Genomic DNA, 25,555 nt, shown 5'->3' with positions numbered 1-25,555 from the left:
ACATGCTGGGCAGAGCCAGGAGGGACCTCAGGGAGCACTATTTCTGGTCCCCTCTAGAGACAGAGCACACACACGTGCACACAGAGGAACACCCCTGTATGTGAACGCACACTCCTGCAGTCAGGTGCCCCTCCCCTAGCTTCCTTCTCAGCCTCTCTTTCTCCACAACCCACACCATGACGCCCTCACAGCCCTTTGGTGAGAATCAAATGAGATGCTGGAAGAGATGGGGTTTCACAGAGCAATGCAGGTTGGGCACGCTTGAGGGTGTAGCAGGGGCGCTGTTAGACACACACTTATGTTTGCAAATGCACCTGCACACGCAGCAACATGCAGCCCCCCGCACCTGCGCCCCAGCCACACGTGAGGGAAATCCTGCGCAGCCACATCGTGAAGTCAGCCCAGGGCCTCCTCACGCACACCAGCTCGCCCTGCTGCTCAGAACTGCAGCCCTAGTCTGGACACCCGGCACCCAGCAGGCCCCTCCCTTCCAGGGTCCCTTTCAGCTTTGAAATGGAGCTAGCAAAGAGGACTAGTGTCCAGGCAGGGTTACCCCAAACCTCCAGACTGGCCCCCAGCCAGCCTCAGTTTCAGCTCTGGATGGAAATATGCTCTTCTGACCCTCTCCCACTGCCAGCCCTGCTTCCAGCTCCCATTCCACTGGCTGTGTGACCTCAGGCAAGGCCTTCCCCTCTCTGGTCCCTCCCCTGTTCCCTGAGCCTTGATTGTCCTCTATTAGACCTTACAGGGGCTTGGGAGTCCTGATGAAAAACTTGGCAGTGAGGGACACACTGGTCTGGAGGGCTCAACCCACCTACATCCTTACTACCTTTCTGCCCCTGACCTTGGGCACCCTGAGGAACATCTCTGGGGGTGACACTGTTATTAAGGATCCGGCACAGGGCCTGGTTTGCCAGAGGTAGGCGGGAAATCTTTGCTTCCTCGTGACAAGGAATCATCACTTTGTGGCAGGGATCATGTACACAGGGGCAACTGTAAACAAAAAATGTCCACAATCCTGATAGAGCTGGAGGTACCTAAGGACAGGGAGCTGCATCCCAGAGGCTCAGAGCCCAACTGACTCCTTCCCACCCCACCTGCCCTCAGCCTAGCACCGGGCCCTGCTGGGGGTAAGCGAGCCCTGGGGAGGAGGGGTGACTAGGAGCACGGGGCTGTGGCCTGGGTGCCCATGCTGTGCACATCTGTATCCGCGTGTGTGTGTGTGCATGCACACACACGCTTGTGCAGGAGGGCATCTTTCCACGTGCCTGAGAGCATGTGCAGAATCTCTCAGATGAGCCTATGGCTTGGATTTGAATCCCAGAGACATTCCTGGGCTTTGTGACTTTGCCCAAGTTACTTCACCTCTCTGTGCCTCTGGTGCCTCATTTATAAAATGGAGATTAAGATAATAATAAAAATTAAGTAGTAGCACAGGCCTCAAGGGATTAAAGAGAGGCTCCATGTAGAAAGCAGTCAGCCAAGCCCCTGGTGGCACAAGGGTGGTGCTCAAAAACTGTTAGCTGCTACTTTATACACTGTGGGCTCATTCAGTTACTCATATTTATTCATTCACTGACTCCATCTCCATACCAGGCCAGGCCTGTGCTGAAGGCTGAGGACACAGAGACGAACTAGACAGGGTCTTCGACCTCCAGGAGCTTCCAGAGTGACATGGAGACAGATCTGAGCACTGACAATGACAGCAGAGCAGATGTTGAGAGAGGCAGCTGGGAGACAGAGGGAGGGAGAATGGGGCCCCTGTGATGGAGGGGTGCCACCCCCACACCCCCACATCCCCTGTGCCCTGCCCCCCTGGAGGATTCCCTGCTCCCAAGCTGTCCACCTGCTTTCTTACCTCCAGGCCTTTGCTCACGCCGTCTCCCCGCGCCTGACTGCCTGGTGAATGCCGGGCATCTTTGAAGGACTCAACCTCAGTGGCACCTCCTCTGTCACACTCAGACCAAATGGCTCCTGGTTTTACCCACCACACTCATCAGAGACGAGTTGCTGCGGGGCCAGCACGGGCAGCCTCCAGGGGCTGCTTGTTTCTAACCTCAGATCCGTCATCAACTCACAGTGTGATACAGCCCATCACTGCACTTCTCAGGCCTCAGGTTCCCCCTCTGTATAAAATGGGCAACACCACCTTTTCAGGACAGGTGTGAGGATCAAAGGAAAGACTGTTAGGGGAAAGCACTTTGCAAACTGTGAAGTGCTGGGCACCCGTCCAGGGGAGTTTTCATTCAAACAGCTTCCTTCCCTCTCCTGGGTGTCAGCCAAGAGGTGTGTACACTCCACAGGCTTGGGCTGCCAATACCTGGAGCTCAGGTGTAGGGCAGTGTCTGTTTGGGGTTTGTTTGTGTTTGATTTCAAAGTCAGGGAAACTCCCTCAGCCAGGTGATGGGGTGGGGCCTGGTCAACAGAGTTGCCAGGGGAATCCCGAGGGTTGGGGCCCTGATCGTACCCTCCATGGCAATCAGGTGGAAACACCCCAAAAGGAGAAATGAGATTGTGCTGCAGGCACAGTGTGTCCTTGGAGTCAGGCGACCTGAGTGTGATTTGGCTCCTCTGGGTGACCGAGGCCAGTCACCTTCTCTCCAGGCCTCAGCTCCAAAGCTAGTGCACAGGATTTATGACCTGGGGAGCCCTTTAGAGTCCATGGGTCCTGGTAGCACCAAATGCTGACGTGATCGCCCAGGCCTTGGAGCTGCTGTGTGGGAAGAACCTTGACAGCCAGGAACTACCCTGCCTGCTTTCTGGCCTGTCACCTCCACTTTCTCCTCCCACTCTGTGCTGTCCCACCTGGCGAACTTGGGGTTCCCTTGAGGCTCCCAAATTTCTAATTTCCAGCAGTGCTCTGCCTGAAATGCCCTTCCTTCCCCTTCTCTCTCCCCTTTCACCTGTTTAATGCCTCCTCATCCCCCAAGACCCTGCCCAGGCATCACTGTCTCCAGGGGGCCCTTCTGCTTCCAGGCAGCTTGGGGCTCTTCTGGCCTCAGTGCTCACCCACTTTGTGTCACTGTTGGTTTAGGAGCAGGTCTACCCACACCACTCACATTCTTTGTCTCCCCAACACCCATAAGTTCAGGGCCAGGCACCCAAAGGCATGAATGAATACCCCTAAAAGGTCCTCTTGGCACAAACAGCAGGGAGACCACCTGGGAGAATCCAAGTGGTTTTGGTTTCATGAAAAGAGTCCCCAGAGGAGCTGAGTTCTTTGGTGAATCTCAGCTTTCCTGTCTGTAAAATGGGGGTGGTCGTGATGATTAGACTGGGTGATGCACCTGTGTGCCTGGGGGCTCAGTGAGTGGCAGGCCACGGTGGTCATGAGTTCCTGGGAGGCTTCACTGGGAGTAGCATTTGACCAGGCACCCGTGATGAGGCAGCTGTTTGTTGGGGCCTCTCTGGGACCTCAGGAGCCCCAATCATTTTGCAGCTTCAGGCCAGGACTGGTCAATACTTACCAAGTTGGTCTCTGCAGTAGGCAGTGGGCGCAGAAGCATTAGTGCTGCCGGACTCTGAAACTAGACCCCCTGATGTGAGGCCTGGCTGCACCACTAACTAGTGATAGGACTGTGGGTGAGACACCCACCCTCTCTGCCTGAACTCCTGTCCCGAGAGACCTAAACAAGCTGATATGCATGAAGTGTCTCGAACAATTCCTGCTGTCGGTATTAGCCTTCACCTCATGAGAGCTATAAGCTGTGACCTCAAGCAAGTTACTCAACACTTCGGGGCCTCAGTTTTCTCGTCTGTGAAATGGGACTCATCACAGAACTCGTACCTCACAGCATTATTACAAGGATCAAGTGAACTAATTTACAGAAAGGGCTTAGATTCTTAGAGTAACACCAGGCACAAAAAGTGCTCAATATTAACATCTAACATGCATTTTGTTACAGCTACAAACGTGAGTTACAGTTGTTACCTGTTATTCTCATTGACTGCCCTCACTTGCTCTATTGTAAGTTCTGGGCTCTCCAGATGGATCTAGTGCTTGGGTTGAATCCTGCCTCCATTGTTTCTTAGGGGGAATAGTTGTAGTTACTGCTTAGAGAATTAAATGAGAAAGTAAATGCAAAAAATAAATCTAGAAACATGCCTAGCATAGAGTAAATTTCAGTTAATGTTTCTACAATTATTCCCAAGTTACAGATGAAGAAATTGAGACTTGGAGAGGTTATGGAAAGCTAGTGGCAGAGTCTAGCTGGGACCCCTACTCCCAAATCCAACTCTTGATATCATCTCTGCCTCATTACTCTCTGGACCCCAGCATCTTGGCTGGAATCCTGGCTCCTGATGGGTGCTGGGAAGTGCCTCTTGGAGAAGACCCAGAGAATTGGTGGATTGTCAGACCAACGTTACTTGGCCAGGAAGTGGCAGAGACAGACATGAACCCAGGATTCATTTCACTGTGCCAAGCTGGTTTACTCCCAAACAGTAAGCGTGGTGCCAACAGATCAAAAGCCTTTCCACGTGGTGGACTGTGCCCCAGAAGACATCAATGACATCAAAGAACGGCCACTTGGCCCTCTTGGTCAAGTGGGCTTCACTCTGAAGCTAAGGTCGCAGGGGCTGCTTCCATCGTTATTCTGAGAGCAGCAGCTGGTGTCATCCAGGTGCCCTAAATAGCAACTTCCCAGCCTGCCTTCCCAGCCCCTGCCCCCAGCCCTCTTCCTCTCTCCCAGTCGTGGCATGCTCTTTCATGCCTCTTTGCTTTAGCACATGCAGTTCCCTGTGCCTGGTTGCCATTCCCTCCCCTCTGCCTGATGAGCCTCCTGTGGCATGAGTCATCCCTCTGGGCTCCTCTAGCACTTACACAAGTCGAATCAGTAAGTTTAATCCTGACTTGTTCCCAAGAGCCTTTGAGAAGAAAGGACTTTATTTCTGTGCTAGTGGCTCCAGATCCACTGTCACTCCTCCCCATCCTGCTCCATGCCCATCCCTCTGGGCTCAGCCAATGAGGTGCCAACCCTCCTGAAGACCGGAGGGCTGTTTCCCCTGGCTGGCTGTGTCCTTCCAGGAAGCAGGAGTCTCTGCTCCTCACCTTCAAGCCAGAGGACGGTAAGGAGCCCCACTGTTAACTAGCCCTATGTTCTGCACTCTCCCCTGTGGTTTCTGTGCACTCTGTGTGCCCCTTTGTAAACAGCCCCTTTATTAAACTTGCTTCAGATTCCTGAATTCAGTGGGCTATCTGCTGGTTCCCGCAGATCCCAGCATCAGGGACCCTTTGAGCACTGTGAGCCTTAGAGCTGGCTCATCCCCTCAGACTTGAGCTCCTGAAGGGAGGGGCCGTGTCCCAGCCAGTCTGCATCTCTGCACAGCACCCGGAAGACACAGGAGCTGTCCTTGACTCAGAATGCACAAAAGTACCAATACTGCTGCACACGTGAGGTTGAATGAATGCAGTTGGAAACCATCCACTCATTCCCTCTTTCGTTCACTCATTCAACCACAACTGCTCCCTGGCGGTCATGCGTGCCAGGCTCTGGCAGGGGTGGACAAGGAGAAGACAGCCTTCATGGGGCTGCTGTCGCAGTCAGGGGAAGCGAGCACAAACAGGCAAAAGCAAGCACACACCTCACACCACCTCAGAGGAGATTCATTCTATGAATGAGGCAAAGCAAAGCAGAGGGGCACAAAGCGACAGGGGCGAGGATGCGGCTTTAGACACCTGTCGGGGGACACTGGGCAGAGAAAGATAGTAAGGAGCCAGATCAGGGGATTCTCAGTGCAAGGACACTCCACACAGGGGGACCAGGAGCTAGACAGGCTGGGGTGGGAATAGCCTTGGTCTATCGAAGATCCGCAGGGAAGCTGGGAGGCCAGGGCAGCTGCAGCGCAGGGGAGACGCCTGGGGACGGGTGAGGACTTGTTTTCCTGTAAGGACCCTTCCAGCTCTGGGAAGTGAGACAGCCTCAGGGAAGCCCCTGCCTGAGCCAGGGCTCGCCAGGTACCAACTCCCGAGTGGTTGAGATGGAGGCCCTGTTTAGAGCGCACTCCCTTTTTCTCTCAGTCCTCAAGTGACCCCGTGAGGGGGGTCCTTCTATCCTCATTCCACACGTGAGGGAAATGAGGCTCAGAGAGGTTAAGCCACCTGCCCAAGGTCACAGAGAGTCAGAGAAAGGACTGGAAATGAACTCAGGTCTGTCTGACCTGCAGACCAGACAAGATTTTCCCAGGGCCACCCCAGCCATTTGCCAAGGGCTTCTTCATCACTAACATTGGCCCCACAGGGACAGGCTGGCCAGAGGACCCAAAGCTCCTGGCTGGGGGAAGGCACATCCCAAGGTCACATGGCCAAAAGCGAGAGAGCTGGGGTTCAAGCCTGGCTCTTTCCACAGCCCCCTACCCTCTGAAAATGGGAAACGGTAGGTGAGCAGGACCGCTGCACCATGCCCCCAGGGTCCCACAATCTCCCAGGGCCAGGGTGGCTAATGGGTATCATTCCAGCCCTTTCACTTCTAGTGACACTGTGCTGTCATAAAGACTGTCATTTCCTGCGGTGCACGCAGGATAATCAACGTGCTGGCTGCCCAGAGGGCTGGAATTGGCAGTGTCTGAGCACATCTTCTTTCTCTACCATTCCAGTCCCCTCCCAGTCAGACACAGCCCTCATGTTTGAAAGCATTGGTCTGGGGTCCCAAGAGGCCCCTGCTCACTGCATAGTACCCCCAGCTCAGGGAAGAACTGTCTCTCTCAGACTAGTTTCAACATGTTATAGCCATGTGACTTTGGGCATGGCACTTTCCTCTCAAATCTCAGTTTCCTCATCTGCAAAATGGGGGCAATTTATATCTGCCTCACAAGGTGGCTTAAAATGAGAGGACACATCTTGAAAAAAAATGAGAGGACACGTCTTAAACCTCTTTCACATATGGGTGCTTCAGTAGCTGTGACAGTGATGGTGCCGGGGGTGGCAGTGATGCTCGTCATGTTTTGAAAACAGAGCAACTGAGGCCAGAGAGGAGAATGGACTCCCTCAAGGTCACACAGCAAGTCGTGTGACAAAGCGGGGCCTAGAACTTGGGTTTCTAGGCCAGAGTGTTTGCCTGGGCTCCTCGGTCAATGGTAATGAGTGAGTTTTGTTGATTTCTTCTGTGTGTGGCCTGTCATGCATGATCTCATTTAGTTCCCACAACAGGCTGATGCAGGACGTGCTATTATTTTCCCTACTTTGTAGGTGACAAGGCTGAGCTCAAACAGATGATATTACCCGCCCAAGTCACACAGCTCGCAGGCTGTGGAGCCCGAGTTTGCTCTGGGGTGGTCCGTCTCCAGAGCCACAGCTCCGGTCCCTGTGCTGGGGCCCTTGAAGATCATCAGCTGAGAGTGGCAGTCCAGGCCCCCAACTCTGTGCACACACAGCTACACACCTGGAGCTGATGGCCATAGGCTGGGCTGTCGTCTCCCCCATCTGATGAGCTGACAAGGACAGGTAAGCTTGGGTCCAGCTGCCACCCCAAAACCAAGCCCATGTTTCCTGGAGGGAAGGACCCCAAGGGCGTCCTCAGAGAGTGTGTGGTGTGTGTGCAGTCCTGCCCAGACAGGGAAACTGAGACCCAGGGAGTTTGCGAGGTGTTCACAACTCAGGCTGCTGAAGGTAGCCTGACTCAGGGGCTGGAGGAGTCTGAGAGCAAGAAGGTGAGTGGGAGAGAAAGAGGCTGGGGAGTCTGCTCCAAACATCCCAGAGTCTCCTGCTGGCATGTGACCCTGATAGACCTCTAATTCATCAGGTGTCTGCACCTTCACAGCAAGCTAGAAACTGTGGTCCCATTTTGCAGGTAGGGATATAAAGGCTCATAGAATTGAAGTGGCTTGCTCAGGCTCTCCCAATCGAGTGTGGACTTGAACCCAGTTCTCCCAATGTCCAGGCTGCTCTTTTTTCCTTGCTTAATTCATTTCTTGCTTTATCGGCTCTTTTCTCTCTAGTTCTCTTCTCTGAGAGTTACCAACTCATCTGCCCTCCCTGTCCCTGATTTGGCTACACTCAACTGTAAGCATTTTGAAGGCAGGAATCTCCTTTGACCTGCTCACTTTTGTGTGTCTGGCACCTATCACAGCAATGTGCACAAGGCTGGAAGTCAGTCAGTGTTTGTTGGATTGTTGAAGGAACTGTAATTGGACTACAATTTTTTAAATTGCCAGTGGTCGGCATGGTCAATTAGGAGATTTCTGTTATTATGAAAGGACTCACTTGAGTGATTCATTATGCAAATGTAAAGGTGAACAGGGGAAAGTGATGTATTATAAATGTATTTTTTGTTTATTTTTCATTAGCAAGATTGCTCCACTTCTTGGTATATAGGGCTCTAGGGAGGGCTGGGCCAATTCACGTAAGGATGCCAGAAGTCTCACTGGGAATCGAACCCCTGCTCACTGTGGTGTAAACTTAGAAAAATGTGGGTGGATTGGAGTAGATCTGAACAGAAGGAGGTAGCTCTGACTGCAGTCTAGTGGCAGGAGAAGGTCCAGAGGGCTCCAAGGAGAACTCATCTGGAGGAGAAGAATGGGCTCAGAATCAGGGGTGAGGACAGAGACACATGGCACTTCAATCAGCTTTTCAGTCAAGGATCATGATATATTTAAGGAAAAACACCAACACGAAAGAGACAACAGTCCTCAGCCCCTCAGCCTCCAGCCTCACCACTGAGCACAGTGTGTGCCCGCCTGTGCTTTACACTCTAGGCGTCTGGCCCATCAAGGCATCGTCACCCAGGTGGACGGGCATCCACCAGGATGCACACTGCCAGTCGTCAACAGCGACACCATGTGGCAGGGGCCAAAACAACAGCTCTGGGTGGGGTTTCAGCTCCCTTTTCTGTTCCTGGAGTTTGGAGACAGGACTGGCCTGCTTTAGATGAAGTCCTCAGGATTCCTGGGTCAGTTCAGGAGAGTAGAAGCCCCCGGATGATACTGAACTTCCTGCTAATGAAGGCTTAGGATGAGCAATTAATTGGAAAATTAGGAGGCACCTTGTTTGTACCTTGAGTTGGTAAAGCATTCATACAAGTTACAGAACAAGTCAGTTTTATCAACTCTGTGACCAACTATCTTTGCTGACAAGTAACACACACAGGGGAGTTCTTTTAATAGGAGAAAATCTTTAAAACTAACAACAACAACTGCACACACATGCTCGGCATGCCGTAGCTTACAAAACTCTTATCCATTCATGCTCTTCTCTGAGCCTCACACCAGCCCTGTGAGATAAGCAGGGCAGAAAAAAGATTCCCCAGGAAACTGTGACTCAGAGGGGGATAGTGACTTGCCCACGGTCACCAAGTCAACAAGACCTGGTCCCGCCCCTGTGGTGGGGTCCCCAAGCTGCCTCCCAGGGATGCCAGATGCCAGGTCCCTACCCTCCCTGCTTACAGCAGCATCAGGACCACGATGGCAATGACCATGAGGACTCCAGCCAGGATGCAAAGTCCTAGGAAGACGATATCACTGGTGTCCTGGGCCACCATGGCCACGGGGCCCTCCAGTGCCTCTGCCTCGTCCCTGGGTGGTGCTTCCTGAAGGTGCTCGGCCGTGGCAGCATAGGGCCCAAGCCAGTCGGAGCCGGACAGCAGGTGGACAGAGGCCTCCTTGCGCCGTGGCTCGCAGCGGACCTCGTACTCGTGGATGTCCTCCTGCCCAGCAGCTGAGAAGTCGATGTACAGCATGCTGACGATCACTGAGGTGTTATTTCTTCTCTGTGGGGGTCATGGGCACTTGCTGACACCTGAAGGGGCCAGGGTTGACCCTGTTCCCTTAGAACCATGGGGACTCAGTGCCAAGGGGCCAGACCCCAAGGAGCCTGGGTTCCAGTCCCAGCTTGGCTACTGACTCCCTTCCCACTTGGAGCCTCAGTGTCCCCACCTGTAGAAGGGGCACTATGAGGGTGTCTGGAAGGACAATATCAGATTTGATGGGTCAGTGTTTGCTCTGGCTTCAAGGAGGCGGTTTCTATGAAAGATAGTAATGGTAGTAACAGGGACATTTGCCGTCTTCCAGGCTCTGCCTTTTAAGTGCATTATCTTGTTTAATTCTTACAACCACCCTCTCTTATTGGTACCATTAATATCCCCATTTTATAGACGAGGAAACTGAGGCCCAGAGGTTAAATCCTTGTCTGAGGTCATACAGCACACAAGTGACAAGGAACATATTCTCATCCAGATCTACCTGATTCTTAATTGTGCTCTTGGCCATCACGCCTCACTCAAACCAAAGATTGCAGAACCAAAGGGGACTTTTGGGGCATCTAGTTCAGTCTCCCTTCCTTGGCAGTTTACAGCTGTGGCTACTGAGGCCTGGCAAAGGCAATAATTTGCCCAAAGCTAGGTCCAGAAGCCAAGTCTCCTCCCCTAGTTAGAAGCTCTGTCCCTGATGTTACGTGACTTTCCCTCTGGAACCTGTTTGCCCAGTTATGTCTGCAGCAATTATGTGTCCCTGCTATTGAGTCCCTCGCCAGCCCAGTGGCACCACCTGGGGTTGGGAAGAGCTGTTGAGGAGTGAGATGTGGGAGCCTACCCCACTGCTGCCTTCCCCATCCTCACAGATGAAAGAGGCAGGAGTCAAGATGCCCTGAGATGGGGGGGGGGGTGTTTAGGCCGGGGACTGAGGGACAGAGCTTTGATGGGCAGTCTGGTGTGGTCTGGAGTGGGGGCTGCAGTGATGCCGGGCTCACCCCACCCACCCCCGCACATCTCCCGACATCTGCAGCAGCTGTTACACTTCTTAGGCCCCCCCAACTGCCCCTGTCTAGTGGTGGCCCTTCTGAGATGAGGTTTTTCTAAAAATCAAAGCTGTCTAGAACAGCGCAAGCTGGCGTGAGCAGCAGGGAGCTGCCATCACTGGACACTGCGTGACCCTGCGGGGAAAGGGAGTAAAGGGGAGTCACAAATCTGGAGTTTCATGGACCACGTGAACTTGTGGGTCTCTCCCAACTCTATGCATCCAAAAGGCTCTGATCCCATGTCCCCAAAGGAGCCTTCTGCATTGTGCCCTCAGCCTCTGTGCCACCACACTCTGAAGTGGACTGGTGTCCTGGATTTTGGTGACACAGGCTCAGGAAAAGAAAGACAGGACCTGAGAGTGGAAGGTGACCCAGTGAAAGGGCCAAAGTAAATCTTCATAATAAAGAAGGCAGGAAAAAAAATCACTTAAAACAGGTGTACAGGAAAGTTTTAGGAGTTTTTGATGAGTGAGAGACTTGAGGAGGAAAGAAAGGCCACACAAATGTGGCGTTCTGGTTATGAAATGAAATCTCTGGGGTTTTTATGGGATGCACAAAGAGGTTGTCATGACTTTTGGCCATTTGAGCTGTGCATCCTTAAACAACTCAATGTAGAGACTGGTCCTCGTGGGTCTAGGACTTACAAGGGTTACACTAAGAGTCCAGGAGTCTAAGGTTCTCAGCTGTTACATCTCCATGATATTGATACCAAGATTCTATGATTCTGCGGCTCCAAGTTCTAGTGGAGGTTCTGAGACCTTGAGTGTCTATTGAGTTCTTCATTCTAGATTTCATGAGCCACTGCTTCTGGGATTCTCCATCATTTTATGACTCGAGGGAATGTGCTTCTGACCTGAAGAAAACCCCTGGGGGATTTGGGGCATGGAGTAGAGGTGAGGGCAGGTTATCTTGGCAGCCAAGACTGACCTCCACTTCTCCTCTACTCAGGTCAAAAGGATGGTGGCTGCCAGGGGGCTGGGGAAGCCAAGGGTGGATTGGTGGGGTCGGAGGCATACAGTCAGCTACTGTTGGGTGGTGGGGGAGTACAGTTTGCTGGAAAGCACGTGATTTCTGCAAAGCCAGCCTGCTGATTCCCCAGGTATCAAGGCTGGGGTGTTCTCCCCAACAGAGGCCACTGTGCCTTCTCCTCCCTTCCCCTTCCCAACCTGTCCCTAAGAATACAAACATCCAGGGTGCCTGGGCCACTGCCCAGGGACTCTGAGGGCCCCAAGCCTGAGTTCGAGGCCTCCAAATTACAAGGATGGTAGAAAAACTTAATTTGTATGCCTCACTGCCTTTGGAGGGAGGTGGAACCTATCTCTTGAAGGGCCCTTTTGTTTTGCAGAGCCCAGGGATGGATCTGGATCACAAGGTTGGGGAGGGTGTGGGCAGGAGGCAGCAGCACTCAAACAGCTCTGCGTGTTAGAGGGGTGGGGACTGGGTGGCCCTGGGGAGCTCCAGGGATGAGGGTGGACAGCAGGAAGGCCTCCAGGAACAGTCAGCCCACAGGGCCTTGCGCGAGGGGCCTCCAGTAGGGGCTTTCAGTTGTCGCCAGGTTGAGGAGCAGGACCACCCTTCTCCATCTCCCCGACTTGAGTTCTCTGTTTTGTCTACACTGGGCAAGTTTGTTGAGGTAGAGCCAAGAGGCACTGAGTTCCGCACCCAGGCTTGTGCAGTGCCCCGAGCCAGAAGCTGAGTTCTGCGGCCTGGCAAGTGCCTCTCTTCAGGGGTCAGAGCCCCTCCCTCGTGCCTGCCCTCCTCCCCCAGCCCCTACCTGAGACTCAGTGCCGCAGGTGTCAAAGCGGGCCTGGATCCGGAAGTTGCTGCCGACTTCCTGGGCGGCGCAGCTCCGGCTGCCCAGGTAGACTTTGGTCCGTTCTAGCGGGGCCAGCGCCTGTGCAGAGATCAGGATCTGGAAGTCCGTGCGGGAGCAGCTCACGTTCATGGGCACCACTGGGGACGGATGGGAGGGAGGACCTGGAGGCCTTGAGGTCAGACTATCTGACCCCCACCCTCTCCAAGCCCCCCACAAAGTGTGATGGATGGGAAAACAGGCCCAGAGAGAGGACAGCTCTGAGGCAGTCCTACGAGGATGTTTTACATGCATTAGTCCATTTAAATCCATCAGACTCTGAGCTCCAAGGCAGGCACCATGCCTGCTTCTCAGTGTCTGTTGAGCCCAGCATAGAGCTTCGCAGATGCAGTGAATGCTGAATAAATGATTGAATGAATGAATGAGTTTTTTTTTAAAAAGAGGTACTGGGGATTGAACCCAGGACCTTGTGCATGCTAAGCGTGCACTCTACCACTGAGCTATACCCCTTCCTGAATAAATATTCTTAACCATAATAAGCTACCATCTGCTGATCATGTTTGTCACATACCAGGTAATTCATTCAATCATTTGACAAGTATTTATGACCTACTCAAACAACCAGATACAGAAACAGTAAGGAAAACCCCCCCCCACAAATACCTAGCTTCTTGGAGCTTACATTCTAGCTGGGTAAAGAGGCAATAAGTATGTAAAATACACCCAAGTGTCAGGGTAGACTGAAGGGAAATCAAGCAGGTGAGAGCAGAATGTGTGTGGTTGGGGAGTGGCGGGTGGAGATTTCAAAAGGATGGTGAAGGCAGCCTCGCTCTCTTCCTCATGATGACCCCATGACATGGACATGACTAAACCCATTTTACAGTTTTGAAGACCGACGCTCTGAGAGGTGAAGGTGTCTACGGTGGCCGAGCTGGGATTTTAACCACTGAGTCGGTAAGATTCCAAAATTCCTGGTCTCTCCACCCTACGTGGCGGCCCCCATCACCCGTTCCCAGCCAGGATGGTGTGACTCTAAGGGTCTGGGATTGGCGAGCATGTGTGTGCGCATGCGTGTGTGTATGGCGCAGTGCTTGCTGGGGCAGGGGTGAGTGCAGGGGAAAGGAAGGGGGTGGCTGGCGGGAGGAAAAGGAAGGAGCTGACAGGCAGAGGCCTGGAACTCTCAACCCCTCTCCGGGAAATGCCTCAGACATATTTCAGCCGCTGGTGTCTGGGCAGTCGGGGATTTATGGGCCCGCCGTCTCCCACAATGATCTTGGTGGCGCTGAACTGTGTGTCACCCCTGATTGACGCTGAGCCGGCCTCCAGCCGGGAGGCCGCCTGCCGCCTGGGCCACATCTGGAGCCTGGCCCAGCACGAGTGCCTTGTCTGACCCTGGGCTCCCACAGGCATTGGGGAGGGAGGTGAGGCGGGTTGGAGTCGGGGCTTCTGCCACTGGAACAGGAGCCAGGAGTGGAGCTGCCCCGCCCTCAGGCTCTGGAGGCACCAAAAGGCGAAGGGGCTCGTCCAAGATCACTCAGAGCTGCGAGAGGACCCAGGCCCAGAAACAAGACCACCAGAGCTAAAGGGACTTTACAGAATCTTCACGGAGCCAATATCCTCATTTTACAGGTGGAAAAACTGAGACCTGCAGAAAGAAAGCAGCTTGCCAGCCAGCGGTGGCAGAGCCCACTGCACCTGGCTCTCCAAGTGCACTCTGTAAAGGGGGTCACTGTCATGGAGGGGCAGTTCTCCAGGTCTGCGGATGGAGCCGACTGAGGCCCACAGAGGCAAGGTCTGTCCAAGTCACCTCTCTGATGCTAGCTTGCTGCAGCTCTACGATTTCCTCCCCATCCCTGGCCCCCCAATCATCTTTTGAATACAGAACAGGCCGAAGACACATGAAGGAAAGGAAAGCACCCTCAGCAAGGATGCTCTCGGAGCCAGGCATTGTGACCTGTGTTATCTCATTTCCTCTTAACGACCGCCTATCTAGGGCATTCATCACCCTCTCCTACAGGTGAGCCCTGTTGGATGGTCAGTACATGGATGTGGCCCTGGTCTGTCTGACCTCAGCCCTGGGCCCCCTCCTCAGGTCCTGCTCAGCCACACAAGAAGGCAGGGACTAGCCTTGGCTGTGCCAGCCACTGCCCATGTGACAGCAGTGAAGTCCTTTCCTCTCTCTGCACCTCTGTTTCTGTACCTGCACAATGAGAGGTTCTAGCCTGGTCAGGCAGAGGGCAAAATGGGTCCAGGGCACAGGCTTTCTGGGCCCATAGCCCAGGGAAGGGGGATAAGAGAGACAGGATAGATGCTGTCTGCTAGTAAACCTAACTGGCACTATGGTGATGGAAAAGCTGAGTGCCAACTTCCCCAGCAAACTCTACAGCTAGGCATGGCCATATGACCAAGTTCAAAATAATGAGACCAAGAAGAAATCTTTTGAAGGCTTCTGAAATGCTTTTGCTTTCCTGATAAAGGGCCATCTGTGGCTGGCACCTCCCTTCCCCTCTTCCAACCTTGAACATGGACATGATGTCTGGAGTTGTGGCAGCCATTTTGCAGTTATAAGGCCCAGAGACTCTCAGACAGACCAGCTAGGACACTGTTGAATCCCTGAACTGACACAGCAGCTGCCTAGTTCTAGACTTCTAGTTATGTAAGAAAAACAAAGGCCATTTTTTCAAACCACTGTCAGTCAGGGTTTATGACTGTACTAGCAAGGTTGGTCAGCAGCTCTGTGGTTATACCAATCATTTACCATTAACAGTGTTAGTACATTTTTAATATTACCCCTAGATATAGAAGATCAACCATAGTACAAGAGAGGCCAAGGGTCCACAGGGGAAGGAGATAGGTGAGGAGGAGTTATGAATCATGAAGGTGGAAAAATAAGGCACTGTAATAGTAGAAATAGGCAAGGGTCATATTGGTATGATCTCAAAGGACCCAGGGCAGGAGTTGGCAGTGGTGCAGCCACCCAGGAAGTTGGAGGAGACTAGTTGGTGGGATGGAGGAAGGAGGAGACCTGGGACCCTGGCCTCAACTTCCCCCACCAGCATACCCACATCCTGAACCCCAGCTGACCTCCAATGTAGGCCACAGAGAAGCCCCTGTGGGTGGAACTGCGGTCCGTGTGCAGCAGAAGCAGGAGCTGATTGTGGCTTGAGGTGACTGGTGGCGGCAGGTGGTGGCCACACCAATTCCCCAGCAGGGGCGCCTCCTCACTGGCCCCATCGAAGGCCACCAGATGGTCGAAGTCACAGGTCCTGGTCAGACTGTTGGGCTCCTCCAGTTCCAGGTCCAGGAAGAACAGCTTGACCCGGTAGCCAGGAGGCAGGCGGATGGTCCAGTGGCACCGGATGTTGTTGGGGTAGGAGCTGGGGTACTGTGGGCTGGAGAAGTTGCCCCGCATAGCCGTGTACACCTCCTGGCATTCTCCTGGTTTAGGGAGAGTGGGACAGAAGAGGCAGTGGTGAGAAGGGTGGAGACTGTCACCTTCTGCAGCTACGGCTCAGGTAGCAGGTACTGTAGGGGTCTTAAAACCACCCTGGCAGGTTGTGATCACCATGGCCAGCAAACCAGACAACTGATTCCAGAACCTGCTTCAAACTGAAACCAGCTAAAAGCTGGGACTCTCATTGCAGCAGGCAATCATTTCATGAGTGTTGGCCTTAATAGGAATTCAATAACAATGTCTAACACCTATCTTTGGAGTTGAGTCCAAACTTGGACTTGACAGACAAGGTGGTTCGTGACCTGACCTTGCCCTTTTTCTCAGTGCTTCTCATCCAAAACTACTTTCCAGCCTCACCAAACCCTCTCTGTCCTCCATGCCTTTGCACATGCTGATCCCTCTGCTTGGAATACCCTTCCCTTCCTTCTGCCACTGGCTAACTTCTTCAAAGCACTGTTCAATTCTCTCCTCCTCCAGGAAGTCATCCACAATTCTTACTGTTAGCATAGATCACCATGGGTTGTAACTGTCTGTTTCCTTCTCCATCTCCTCCACTAGACAGTTTCATTCCCAAGGGTTCATTTATTCATTTGTACAAACAAGAATTGAATACCTTCCATGTGACAGGTACAAAGGTAAGCCCATAGGAACTCTCAGTCAGCCAGAGGAGATCAACATGCAACCACATACGGAAGTGGTGAGTGTTAGATCACTGCTATGAAAATACTTCTCCAAGAAATTGAAGGAAGGGATTAATTCTGAGTGAATCAGGGTGTCTTCACAGAGGAGGTGTCATGCTTGTGCCTTGGCATCGGCCAGGCAGGGACAGGAGTGCTAGAGCATTCCAGGCAGAGAAAGAGCAGGAAGCTCAAGTCCCAGAAGCAGAAAAGTATGACCCCTTCCTGCCCTCTGCAATCATAACGGGGAGGCAGGAGCCCAGCATGCACAGGGTAGTCAGGGTGTAGCTCCAGCCCTCCTACCTGAGAAGTAGTAGGCCTTGAAGCCCCGGCCTCCGATGTTAAAGTCAGACTTGAAGACCACCTGCAGCTCGTGGCCCAGCGACACAAGCGTGGGGGGCCTGGCGCTGCCGCAGTAGTGATGCTCGTGGGCGGGGCCAGGCCCCCCAAGCACAGCCACGTAGTCGTACATGCACTGCTCACTGCCCTCCACCTGGAAGTCCACGAACACTAGCTTGATGGTCGCGGGGCCGGCAGCCCGGATCACCCAGCGGCACTCCACATTGTTGGGGTAGTTGTTAGGGTACTCAGGGCTGGTGAGGACCCCCGACAGGCCCGTCAGGACGCCACCACACACATCTGCAAGGGAACCTGCTTGAACTGATCTTTCTCCCTCCCCACAACTCCCCACCCCCTCCCTTGGGAACATGCCACTCCCATAGGTATTCACAGGAACCTCGTCACCACCCACTGAGCACTTGGTAAGAGGTAGGCACAGGCCTGGAGCTTGGCACCAAAGCCATCATTTTTAAACCCATCACCATAACCCTGTGAGGAATGTGCAGTGCTTTTCCCCATTTTACAGTTGATAAAATGGAGGCAGAGAGAAGTTAAGTTACTTACCTGTGTGAGTTTGGATTCACCCACAGACCCCAAGACAAGGATTTGAGCCCAAGGAGTTTATTTGGGAGGGACGGGGACCATAGGTGGGCAGTGAGGGACTGAGGAGGGGGAGTAGGGCATTCATACAATTCTGAGGAGTCCAGGCTGAGGGCTGCTGGAGTAGAGGTGAGTGTCCCAAGCTTTGGGAAAAGCCCTCAAGCGAAGAGACATGGAGATTGGCAGGAGCCTTTGCAATGGCAAAGCCCAAGGGACAGACCCTGACAACAGGTCACTCAGCTAGTAGCAGGGAAGGCAGGATTTGACTAACTGCAGAGTCTGTTAGTACTTGACCTTGTGAGTCTCACTGTCCTCTCCAACCAGGCCAGTGGGGCCCAGGGGCTGAGGTACCTGAGACCAGGAATGTTATCAAATCTCCCTAACAGATGAGGAAACTGAGTCTTAGAGGGAGGATCTGATGAAGAAGAGATGGGCTTAAGTCTGATGACAGGTGTCCTCTCTGCTCTGTCTTTTATTGCTGTGTGATCCCAGGCAAGTAACCCAGGCTCTCTGAGCCTCTTAGGAATATTAGAAATCATAAGACCTATCCAGCCTGACCCACCAGGCTCAAACTATACACATATATTCTTTTTCAGATTCTTTTCCATTATGGTTTATTACAAGATATTGAATATGGTTCCTTGGGCTGTATAGGAGAACCTTGTTGTTTATCTGTTTTATATATAGTAGTTAGTATCTGCTAATCTCAAACTCCTAATTTATACTTCCCCACCCTTTTCCTCTTTGGTAACCATAGGTTTTTTTTTCCTGTCTGTGAGTCAGTTTCTGTTTTGTAAATAACTTCGTTTGTATCATTTTTTACATTCCACATATAAGTCATATCATATATTTGTCTTTCTCTGACTTCACTTAGTATGATAACCTCTAGGTCCATTCATGTTGCTGCAAATGGCATTATTTTATTCTTTTTTTTTATGGCTGAGTAGTATTTCATTGTATAAATATACCACATCTATTTTATCCAGTCATCTGTTGATGGACATTTAGGTTACTTCCATGTCTTGGCTATTGCTAATAGTAGCATTCTACCATTCTATGCCTCGAAAGTCAGTGGCAGCTGATCCCACCTGAGCCCCCCAGCCCCACTGATTGCTGTTGGTGAACGCTGGGCATCAGGAGCCTCTGTGGTACCTATTGCTTGAGCCGCCATGAAGAAGGTCTTTTGTTTTGGCCTTGGGAGAAGGGAGAAGGTTTGAGTCTGTGCAGAGAAGCCTGAAGCAGGAGGATGGAGTCAAGGAGAAAGGCAAGGAGGGCAAAGCCTCTGCTCCCCTCACTGGGCTGAGGGGCAGGCTTTAAGCCTGGCTAGTGGAGGGAGGGTTGGGGATCCACGATCCAAGAGGTGAGGTCAGTAAAATCTTTGGAAAGGAGTGGTCACCGGCTTCACACAGACCCTCATGCACCTTCCAATCCCAAAGATAGGATGGGGAGGGAAGGGAATCCTGTGCCCAGGACACGATGAGATGCCACAGAGGGAGCAGCAGCGGCCACATGGTGTCCCTTCCTGTGTCCTGATGCCATGCTTGGGACAAGAAGGACAAGAATAGGAGTGCATGAGAGGCCTCATTCCTGAGCACAGGGATAATCTCTGGAGGCTCCCAGGATAATGGAGGGAGATGTGGGGAGTGTTGCCATGAAGGTGGGAACACAACTACCAACACTGCGGACAGAAGTTACCTTTGCCCCTGGAGCTACAAGAGCAGGGGTATCCAGGTTGCAGGCTCCAGGAGCAGCCTACCTGCTAAGCTGCTGAGACCCTGCCCATCTCATCTTAGCCCCACTGCCCTCCCCTATCTCCACCTATCTCCACCCAGGGCCACCCTCTCCACTGCCGAGTCCCCCTTGCCTTTCTGGTAGCCGGCAGAAAAGCCACGGCTGGCCACATGCTTGTCTGAGTGGAAGACCACAGACATGACATGCCATGAGGAGGTGAAGGGCGGCGGGAGCACCTGGCCACAGAACCTCCCCAGCAGGTTGCCCTGGTCCCCAGAGGCCCCGTTGTAGATCTCCAGGAAGTCAAAGCCGCAGGTGTCATGGTACTCCAGGTCGAAGGCGTGGAAGGTAAGCAGCACGGAGGAGCCCTCGGCCACCACAATCAGCCAGCTGCACTCTGTGTTGTAGGGGTACAGGCTGGGGAAGTTAGGGCTGGAGAAGTTTCCGGAAGGTGCTGAGAGCACACCCCCACATTTGACACCTGGGGCAGGAGAGAAGAATGGCTCAGAGTCAGCGCTGGGCTCTTGGGTGGTAGCCGAGCTCCAATACAGGGTCTTTGGGAGGAAATGAGAGAGCATGAGGCCATGGCCCTAAATCCACTCATTTATTCATGTATTTGTTCACTTATTTACTTAGTCTTCAGACACTTACCAAGCATTCTTTTATTCATTCAACAAATATTGTTTGAGTGCTAGGCATTGTTCTAAGTGCTGGAGTTACAGCAGGAAAAAACAGACAAAAATTCTGGTAGGGAAGATAGACAATAAACATAATAAGGAAATTATAGAGCATATTACATAGGGTAAGTGCTCTGGAGAAAAATAAAGCAAGGAAAGGAGACAGGAAGTGTCAGGAGGGCCTATAATTTTCAATAAAATGGTACTATATACTCGGCCTAGATATGTTCAATAGGGAATTCAAAAATTAAAAATAATAATACCCCTCATCCTGAGTGAAAATGTGCACAGTCTGTTACAAAGCTAAAAACGCATTCTTATATGTACATATTTGCTTATATTTTGAAAAAGAAAACAATGGAAGGAAACTAATAAAAATGAGTCTCTGTCACGGGAAGAAGCAGAGGGGAGGAAGCAGGAGTGACTGCTGGACCTCTTTCAATGCAACTCATTTTGTAATTTTGACTTTATAATCATGAGTAATTTTTAATATAATTTTTAAATTATTGAAAAAAATCTTTAAATAACCCCTAAATATGTCAAACTAAAACAAATAAGCTTAACTACATGTCAAGCTGGAGGCTCATTCACGTGGGAAAAAGTGATTTCAAATATGTTGAAATACACTGTTTTGACTGTACATTCCTGGTAGAGTAGATCCCGAGGATAAAATGAACCACAGAGAAATATTAAACTACATGCAGTAGGCTTATTATTAATAGTGATAGTAAATACTGTTATTTTACAGTATTTTGTATATTGGAATAAAGGAAGTATGTTAATGTCAATAGAAACTAAGATACTCAGGATGAGAGAAGGGCAATACAAATATAAAATTTAAAAATTAAATAGAACTCTTGTGATCCTTAATTTGAATAGGAAACAGTATGAATTTAAGATTTATTTTTTTATTGCTAATTTCCTAACTCTGTCCACTAAAAAGCCTAAAAGCAATGATATTCCAGTAGTATTCTGCACTTCCTGGCCTTAGATGAGGATCATTATGTCCAACTAAAATGAACCAGAACCCCTTAGAGAAATAGTCTAGGACAGGAAATATACAAAATATACTTGGGACACTTGTCACACCAGCAAGTAAAGGAGCTATCAAAGATGGCTGAGATTGTGTCAAAACACACAGGGACCTGCTTGAAGGGGCTCCCACTGGCTAAAGAGGGTAAAATTTGAACATCAAAAAAGAATTATTGCAGTGGGTTGAAACACATCAAATACATAAAAATTTATGAATTCATAACGTGACTCAAAAGAAATTAGAAAGAAACTTATTGATTTCTTTTAGAGGTTGCTGGGGCACAAACTCACTTTTTTTCTTGATAGATGGAGAATTAAGCATCTATTTGTGTATATATATGTATGAAATACTATATATATATATTTGAAATACATATATATATGAAATACTTTATATATTTCAGGATAACCAACTGATGATGAAGGAAAATTGTTATTTATAGAAGACTACAGAAAGAATAACAACATTAGAAAAACATAACTTTGCAAACCTTAATGAAATAATCATCATCAGGTTTGTTCTAATCACTGAATAAAAGGGTAAATGTTGAGAAGTAAACTTAGATGGTTGGGTAGACAGGTATTCTCTGTAAAATTCTTTCAACTTTGCTCATGTTTGAACATTTTTATAATTTTAAAAATACCAAAAAGGTTACCTTCATAGGAACTTTACAATGGATGGATCAGGCTAACAACCCCTGAATCCACTGACTAATCCTAACATCAAAGTGGAACACTGGAAAATATGTGCCCTGATGTAACCCACACTCACTACCTATGACAGTGTCTTGGAGAAAAAAAGAACCTGAATCTAATGGAATCTGCCTACCTACTTGCTGGGGCCAGCACTGTTAGGGGAGGGACAGGATTCACGGGGGAGGTGATGTTTGAGTTTGGCTAGAAGCAACAAGATTTTGTTGGGAAAGATTTGGAGGGAGGAAATGACATGAAAAAAGGCTCCGACTCACAATCACTTAGCCTCCCCAAGCCTCAGTCATGCATCTGTGAAATGGGGACAGTGACTTGCTAGGCATCTGTGAGCTCAGATGAGAGAAAGTGTGCAGGGCTACAGGTTGCGCACCCAGTCCACATTAGGACTCCCTGCCTGGCCCCGGGGGCAGGCCAGGGTGGGAGTGGTGTCCAATTCATGCCTTTATGGCAAGAGGACAGAGGGACATCCTGTCCAGTGCCTGTCCTTGTCCTTCCTCCAGCCCTGCCCACTGGATGGGAAAAGCTGTGAGAGGGTTGGAGCAGAACTCCTGTGGCGCGGGAGGCCCTGGGTGCCAGCACAAGAGAAGACCTTGTCCCCCAGGACTCAGCCAGGCACCCTGACCCCCAGGGTCACCCCAAAGCCACTGAAGCCCTGGTAGCTAGAAATGGGAACAGCTGACTTCTCCCACTACCCAGGCACGGGGTGAGATGCCTGGCTGCCCAGCCCATCTCTGCCACCAACTAGGTGACTGCTAAGTTACGTTTCCTTCCTGAGCTCCACTTAAGGAAGACAAGGCACTGAGAGCTTGCCTACCCCATGCACACCCCTTAAAAAAGACGAGTGAAATGATATCGCTGTGGCTTCTCAGATAGGCACACAGTGCTCAGAAGGCTGGAGCAGCACAAAGTGACCCAGGATCAGGGTATAAGCAGAGTTCAAAGAGGTGCAAGGAGGAAGCTTGTGAGGCTGATGAAGGAATGTGGAAGGCTTCCTGGAGGAGGTGGTGTTTGACCTGAGCTTGATGGATGAGCCAGATGTTCTCAGGTGCAAAAAGAGAAAAGGGACCTTACCTTGCAGGCAGAGGACACAGAGGGTGAAAGCGCTGAGGGTGAAGCCTCTCCAGAAGGAAGTGTAATCTTCTGCCAGGGTATGGGATGCCCAAGGCATACTGCAAACCGAGGCTGAATGTTATATAGAGATTGAGGCCTGAACTGGGAGGGCACTGAATGCCTCTCTAAGGAACTTTGATTTCACTTGGCTGGCAGTGGCGAAGTACAGCAGGCTCTCAGTAGGAAAATAAAGACTTCTTCCAGCAATAAACCTTTAATCATTCCCTGAGCCATTTCTTTTGCCCTTGGTAGCCATGCAGCCTTGGACAGGTTGCTTAACCTCTCTCTCCCTCAGTTTCCTCATCTGCAAAACGGGATACTAATACCTACCATGAAGTTTGTTGTGGAGATTAAATGTATTTATACATGGAAAGCACCTAGCACATAGCAGGTACTCAATAAATACAGTCTTCCGTCATCTCAGAAGCTATACATCCTCAACTCAGCCAACTCCCCCCAAAAGGGTCTCCTGCTTTCTCACATTGAGACCTCTTGAGATCCCACTGCCATCTGTCACCCTTCTGCCCCCTCCCAGTTCCTGCCTGTCCCCAGAAGCTCTTACCTTTCATGGCTTGGGCCTTGGTGTCTGGGCCCAGCAGTGTCACTGCCAGCAGCAGATAGAACCCCAGCTCTGCTAGCATCTCCTCCCCAGGAGCCCCACAGGTCTACAGAGCTCAGGCCAGGCCAGGACCTGAGGGTCTGGAGCAGGGGAAAGAGAGGTGAGGCTGAAAGGGCCTCCAAGTTAATGGTGGCGTGAATAATTCATCAGCCCCTTGAATTAGTAAGCTGATCTCCAGGTACTTCCTTCACTCCACCCTAAGGTGACGGATCTAGTGTCACCAGGTTGACACGTCCTGAGATCTGCACTGGCCACACTGGTGGGGAAGGGAAGACATTGAAGGTTGGAAGGGAATTTGGTGGTGGAGAAAGGGCATGAGTTTTTGGGCTAGGCTGATCTGGGATTCACCCTCAGTCAGCCTCTCACTTACCAGGTGACCTTGAACAAGTCATCCAACTGACTTGTTCATCTGTCCAGAGGGGCCATTCAGCCCTGCCTACAGGGATGAAATGAAACGTGTTAACATATGCTAAAGCACACAGTCAGCACTTCCTACAGGTTTCCTGGATTATCCCATCCATGGGGGAGCCCAAGGGAGCCTCTAATTAACAGGACGAGTGGGCCAGGCATCCCTCAGACACGCTTGGGTGAGCTCAGAGGGAGAGCGAAGGAGGCGGCTGTGGACAGCTGATGGGGGTCTCTTTCGGGGAAGAAGGCCGCAGGAAGAGCAGAACGGGAAAAACACACTGGACAACTCCTAGTACAGTCACGGGTCTGGGCCACACTGTGAACTCTGGCCAAGAATAGTAAATGTTCACTTTTTGATTGGCTTGAACATCCCCATGCGCCAGACCCTGTGAGATGAGCTGGGCCGCAGACATGCCCTCTGGGGCTCTGTGTCCAGCCGGAAACAGGACCTTTCTGTTTCCTCGGGGAACACTGTTTGATTCATTCTAGCCCAGAGCTCATTTCCTAAGCTCCTTCTCTGTGCAGAGCCCGCACCAGGCACGGCGCATCTGAGGTGAACGCGGCACGTTCCTGCCTCCCAGTGAGGAGCCTGGGTTCTGGTTTGAGAGACAAGTTCTAAATTCCAGCTGCACCGCTCCCTGCCAGCTGTGGGAGCTTCTCCAAGGCCCAGCCTCCTGGACTACGGAATGAGAGCAGCGTAGTGGCCTGCAGTCTGCCGTGAGGCTTAGACAAGGTAACATTCGAGAAGTTCCAGCCAGTGCCTGGCTCTGTGCAGAGGAGCGAGGGTGATTTGTATTGACCTCTGAGGACCTCAGACATCCACCTGCTAGACCACGTGTTGCCTCTGGTCCATCCTTTTGTCAGGAAGTCCCCAGGGAGCCCTTGCTGCCAGCACGGGAGGGAGGCCACCTGGAAGGTGTTCAGCAAAGAGCATTGGGAACGGTCAGGCCTGAGGGACTGACTTACCTGTGCGGCCTGATGGGCAGGAACAGAAAGGTCCCACGTCCTGGGCAGTCTGAGGGGACTGGAGCTTTCATTAAACACCTACTGTGTGTATGAGAGAGGGTGCTACCCCAGTGCCTGCTGAATTCTGGGCGTGACGCTGAGCTTCCCAGACCTGCAGTTGTGTCCTCCCCGATTTCAGAGGGACATCCTGGACCCCTCATCTTGCAGAAGAGGAATTTGAAGCTCAAAGGGTCTGAGCCACTGTCATCGGTTGAGTGACTCCACAAGAAGACCTTGTGACAGGGATTCGAGAGTCAGGAGTTCATATGGGAGGTGATCCCAGGAAGCAAAGTCTGGGGAGTGGGGTAGCGAGACAGGGATGAGAAGCTGACTCAGGGTGTGTTAACTCAAAGTTTACACTGTGGGCAACCGGGGCTCCACCACCACGGGCACCTGGGAGACAGTGTTCCGCTGCGGGACAGGGAAGCAGTGTTTGTCCAACTGCCAGCTGCCTCTGGGTGACCACTGCTCAAGGCCGTCCTCTCCCAGGCATTTCCAACCTGCCTGTGAATGCCCCGAAGTCCAGGAGTTGCAGCAGAAGCTGTCTGCAAGCCTGGGAATGGCGAATGCAGGATGTGGACGGGGTCACGACAGCATCCCCTGAGCCATCAGTAACATGAGTACCGCCTTTACTGAGACTATGCCTAGACTGG

General features: G+C 51.5%; 2 protein-coding genes across 11 annotated transcripts in view; one reads left to right on the top strand and one right to left on the bottom strand.

The window, feature by feature from the left end:
- TCEANC2 (transcription elongation factor A N-terminal and central domain containing 2) overlaps positions 1–25,555 on the top strand; it is an 87,365-nt gene that overhangs the window by 60,836 nt on the left and 974 nt on the right. The window contains exons 7-10 of one of the 2 annotated variants that reach the window (XR_012511263.1): positions 7,187–7,441; positions 13,423–13,493; positions 14,169–14,556; positions 24,423–24,630. The gene's annotated coding sequence lies outside the window, so the exon portion shown is untranslated. The remainder of the gene's footprint in view (positions 1–7,186; positions 7,442–13,422; positions 13,494–14,168; positions 14,557–24,422; positions 24,631–25,555) is intronic. The other variant, XR_012511264.1, reaches the window with a different exon arrangement.
- On the bottom strand, positions 7,642–24,429 carry CDCP2 (CUB domain containing protein 2). Of its 9 annotated transcripts, none has more exons than XR_012511259.1 (8): positions 23,433–24,429; positions 22,832–22,929; positions 19,474–19,821; positions 16,974–17,309; positions 15,624–15,977; positions 12,501–12,679; positions 9,379–9,649; positions 7,642–8,928 (listed from the first exon to the last, which is right to left on the bottom strand). XR_012511259.1 is itself a non-coding variant. In XM_074376417.1 (8 exons), exons 2-8 carry the CDS (start codon positions 22,926–22,928, stop codon positions 8,892–8,894), a joined length of 1,677 nt encoding a protein of 558 aa, XP_074232518.1. In that variant the 5' UTR covers position 22,929; positions 23,433–24,429; the 3' UTR covers positions 7,642–8,891. The 9 variants fall into 9 exon arrangements, 8 of the variants coding, with proteins under 8 accessions (XP_074232518.1, XP_074232520.1, XP_074232521.1 ...); XM_074376417.1 differs by having other exon boundaries at positions 7,642–8,931; positions 9,379–9,701; XM_074376419.1 differs by having other exon boundaries at positions 9,379–9,701.

Source organism: Camelus bactrianus, chromosome 13, assembly GCF_048773025.1.
Source record: "Camelus bactrianus isolate YW-2024 breed Bactrian camel chromosome 13, ASM4877302v1, whole genome shotgun sequence".
NCBI classification, from domain to species: Eukaryota; Metazoa; Chordata; class Mammalia; order Artiodactyla; family Camelidae; genus Camelus; species Camelus bactrianus.
This window is presented reverse-complemented; position numbering and strand designations above follow the sequence as displayed.

What these genes read in the sequence shown, in the direction of transcription:
- CDCP2 (XM_074376417.1), bottom strand. Translation starts at nt 22,928, where the DNA reads ATGCCTTGGGCATCCCATACCCTGGCAGAAGATTACACTTCCTTCTGG. An exon ending in CTGTGTCCTCTGCCTGCAAG is followed by an intron (nt 19,822 to 22,831) that starts GTAAGGTCCCTT and finishes CTCCTGCCCCAG; the next exon opens with GTGTCAAATGTGGGGGTGTG. An exon ending in ATCGTGGTCCTGATGCTGCT is followed by an intron (nt 8,932 to 9,378) that starts GTAAGCAGGGAG and finishes AGCCTTCATTAG; the next exon opens with CAGGAAGTTCAGTATCATCC.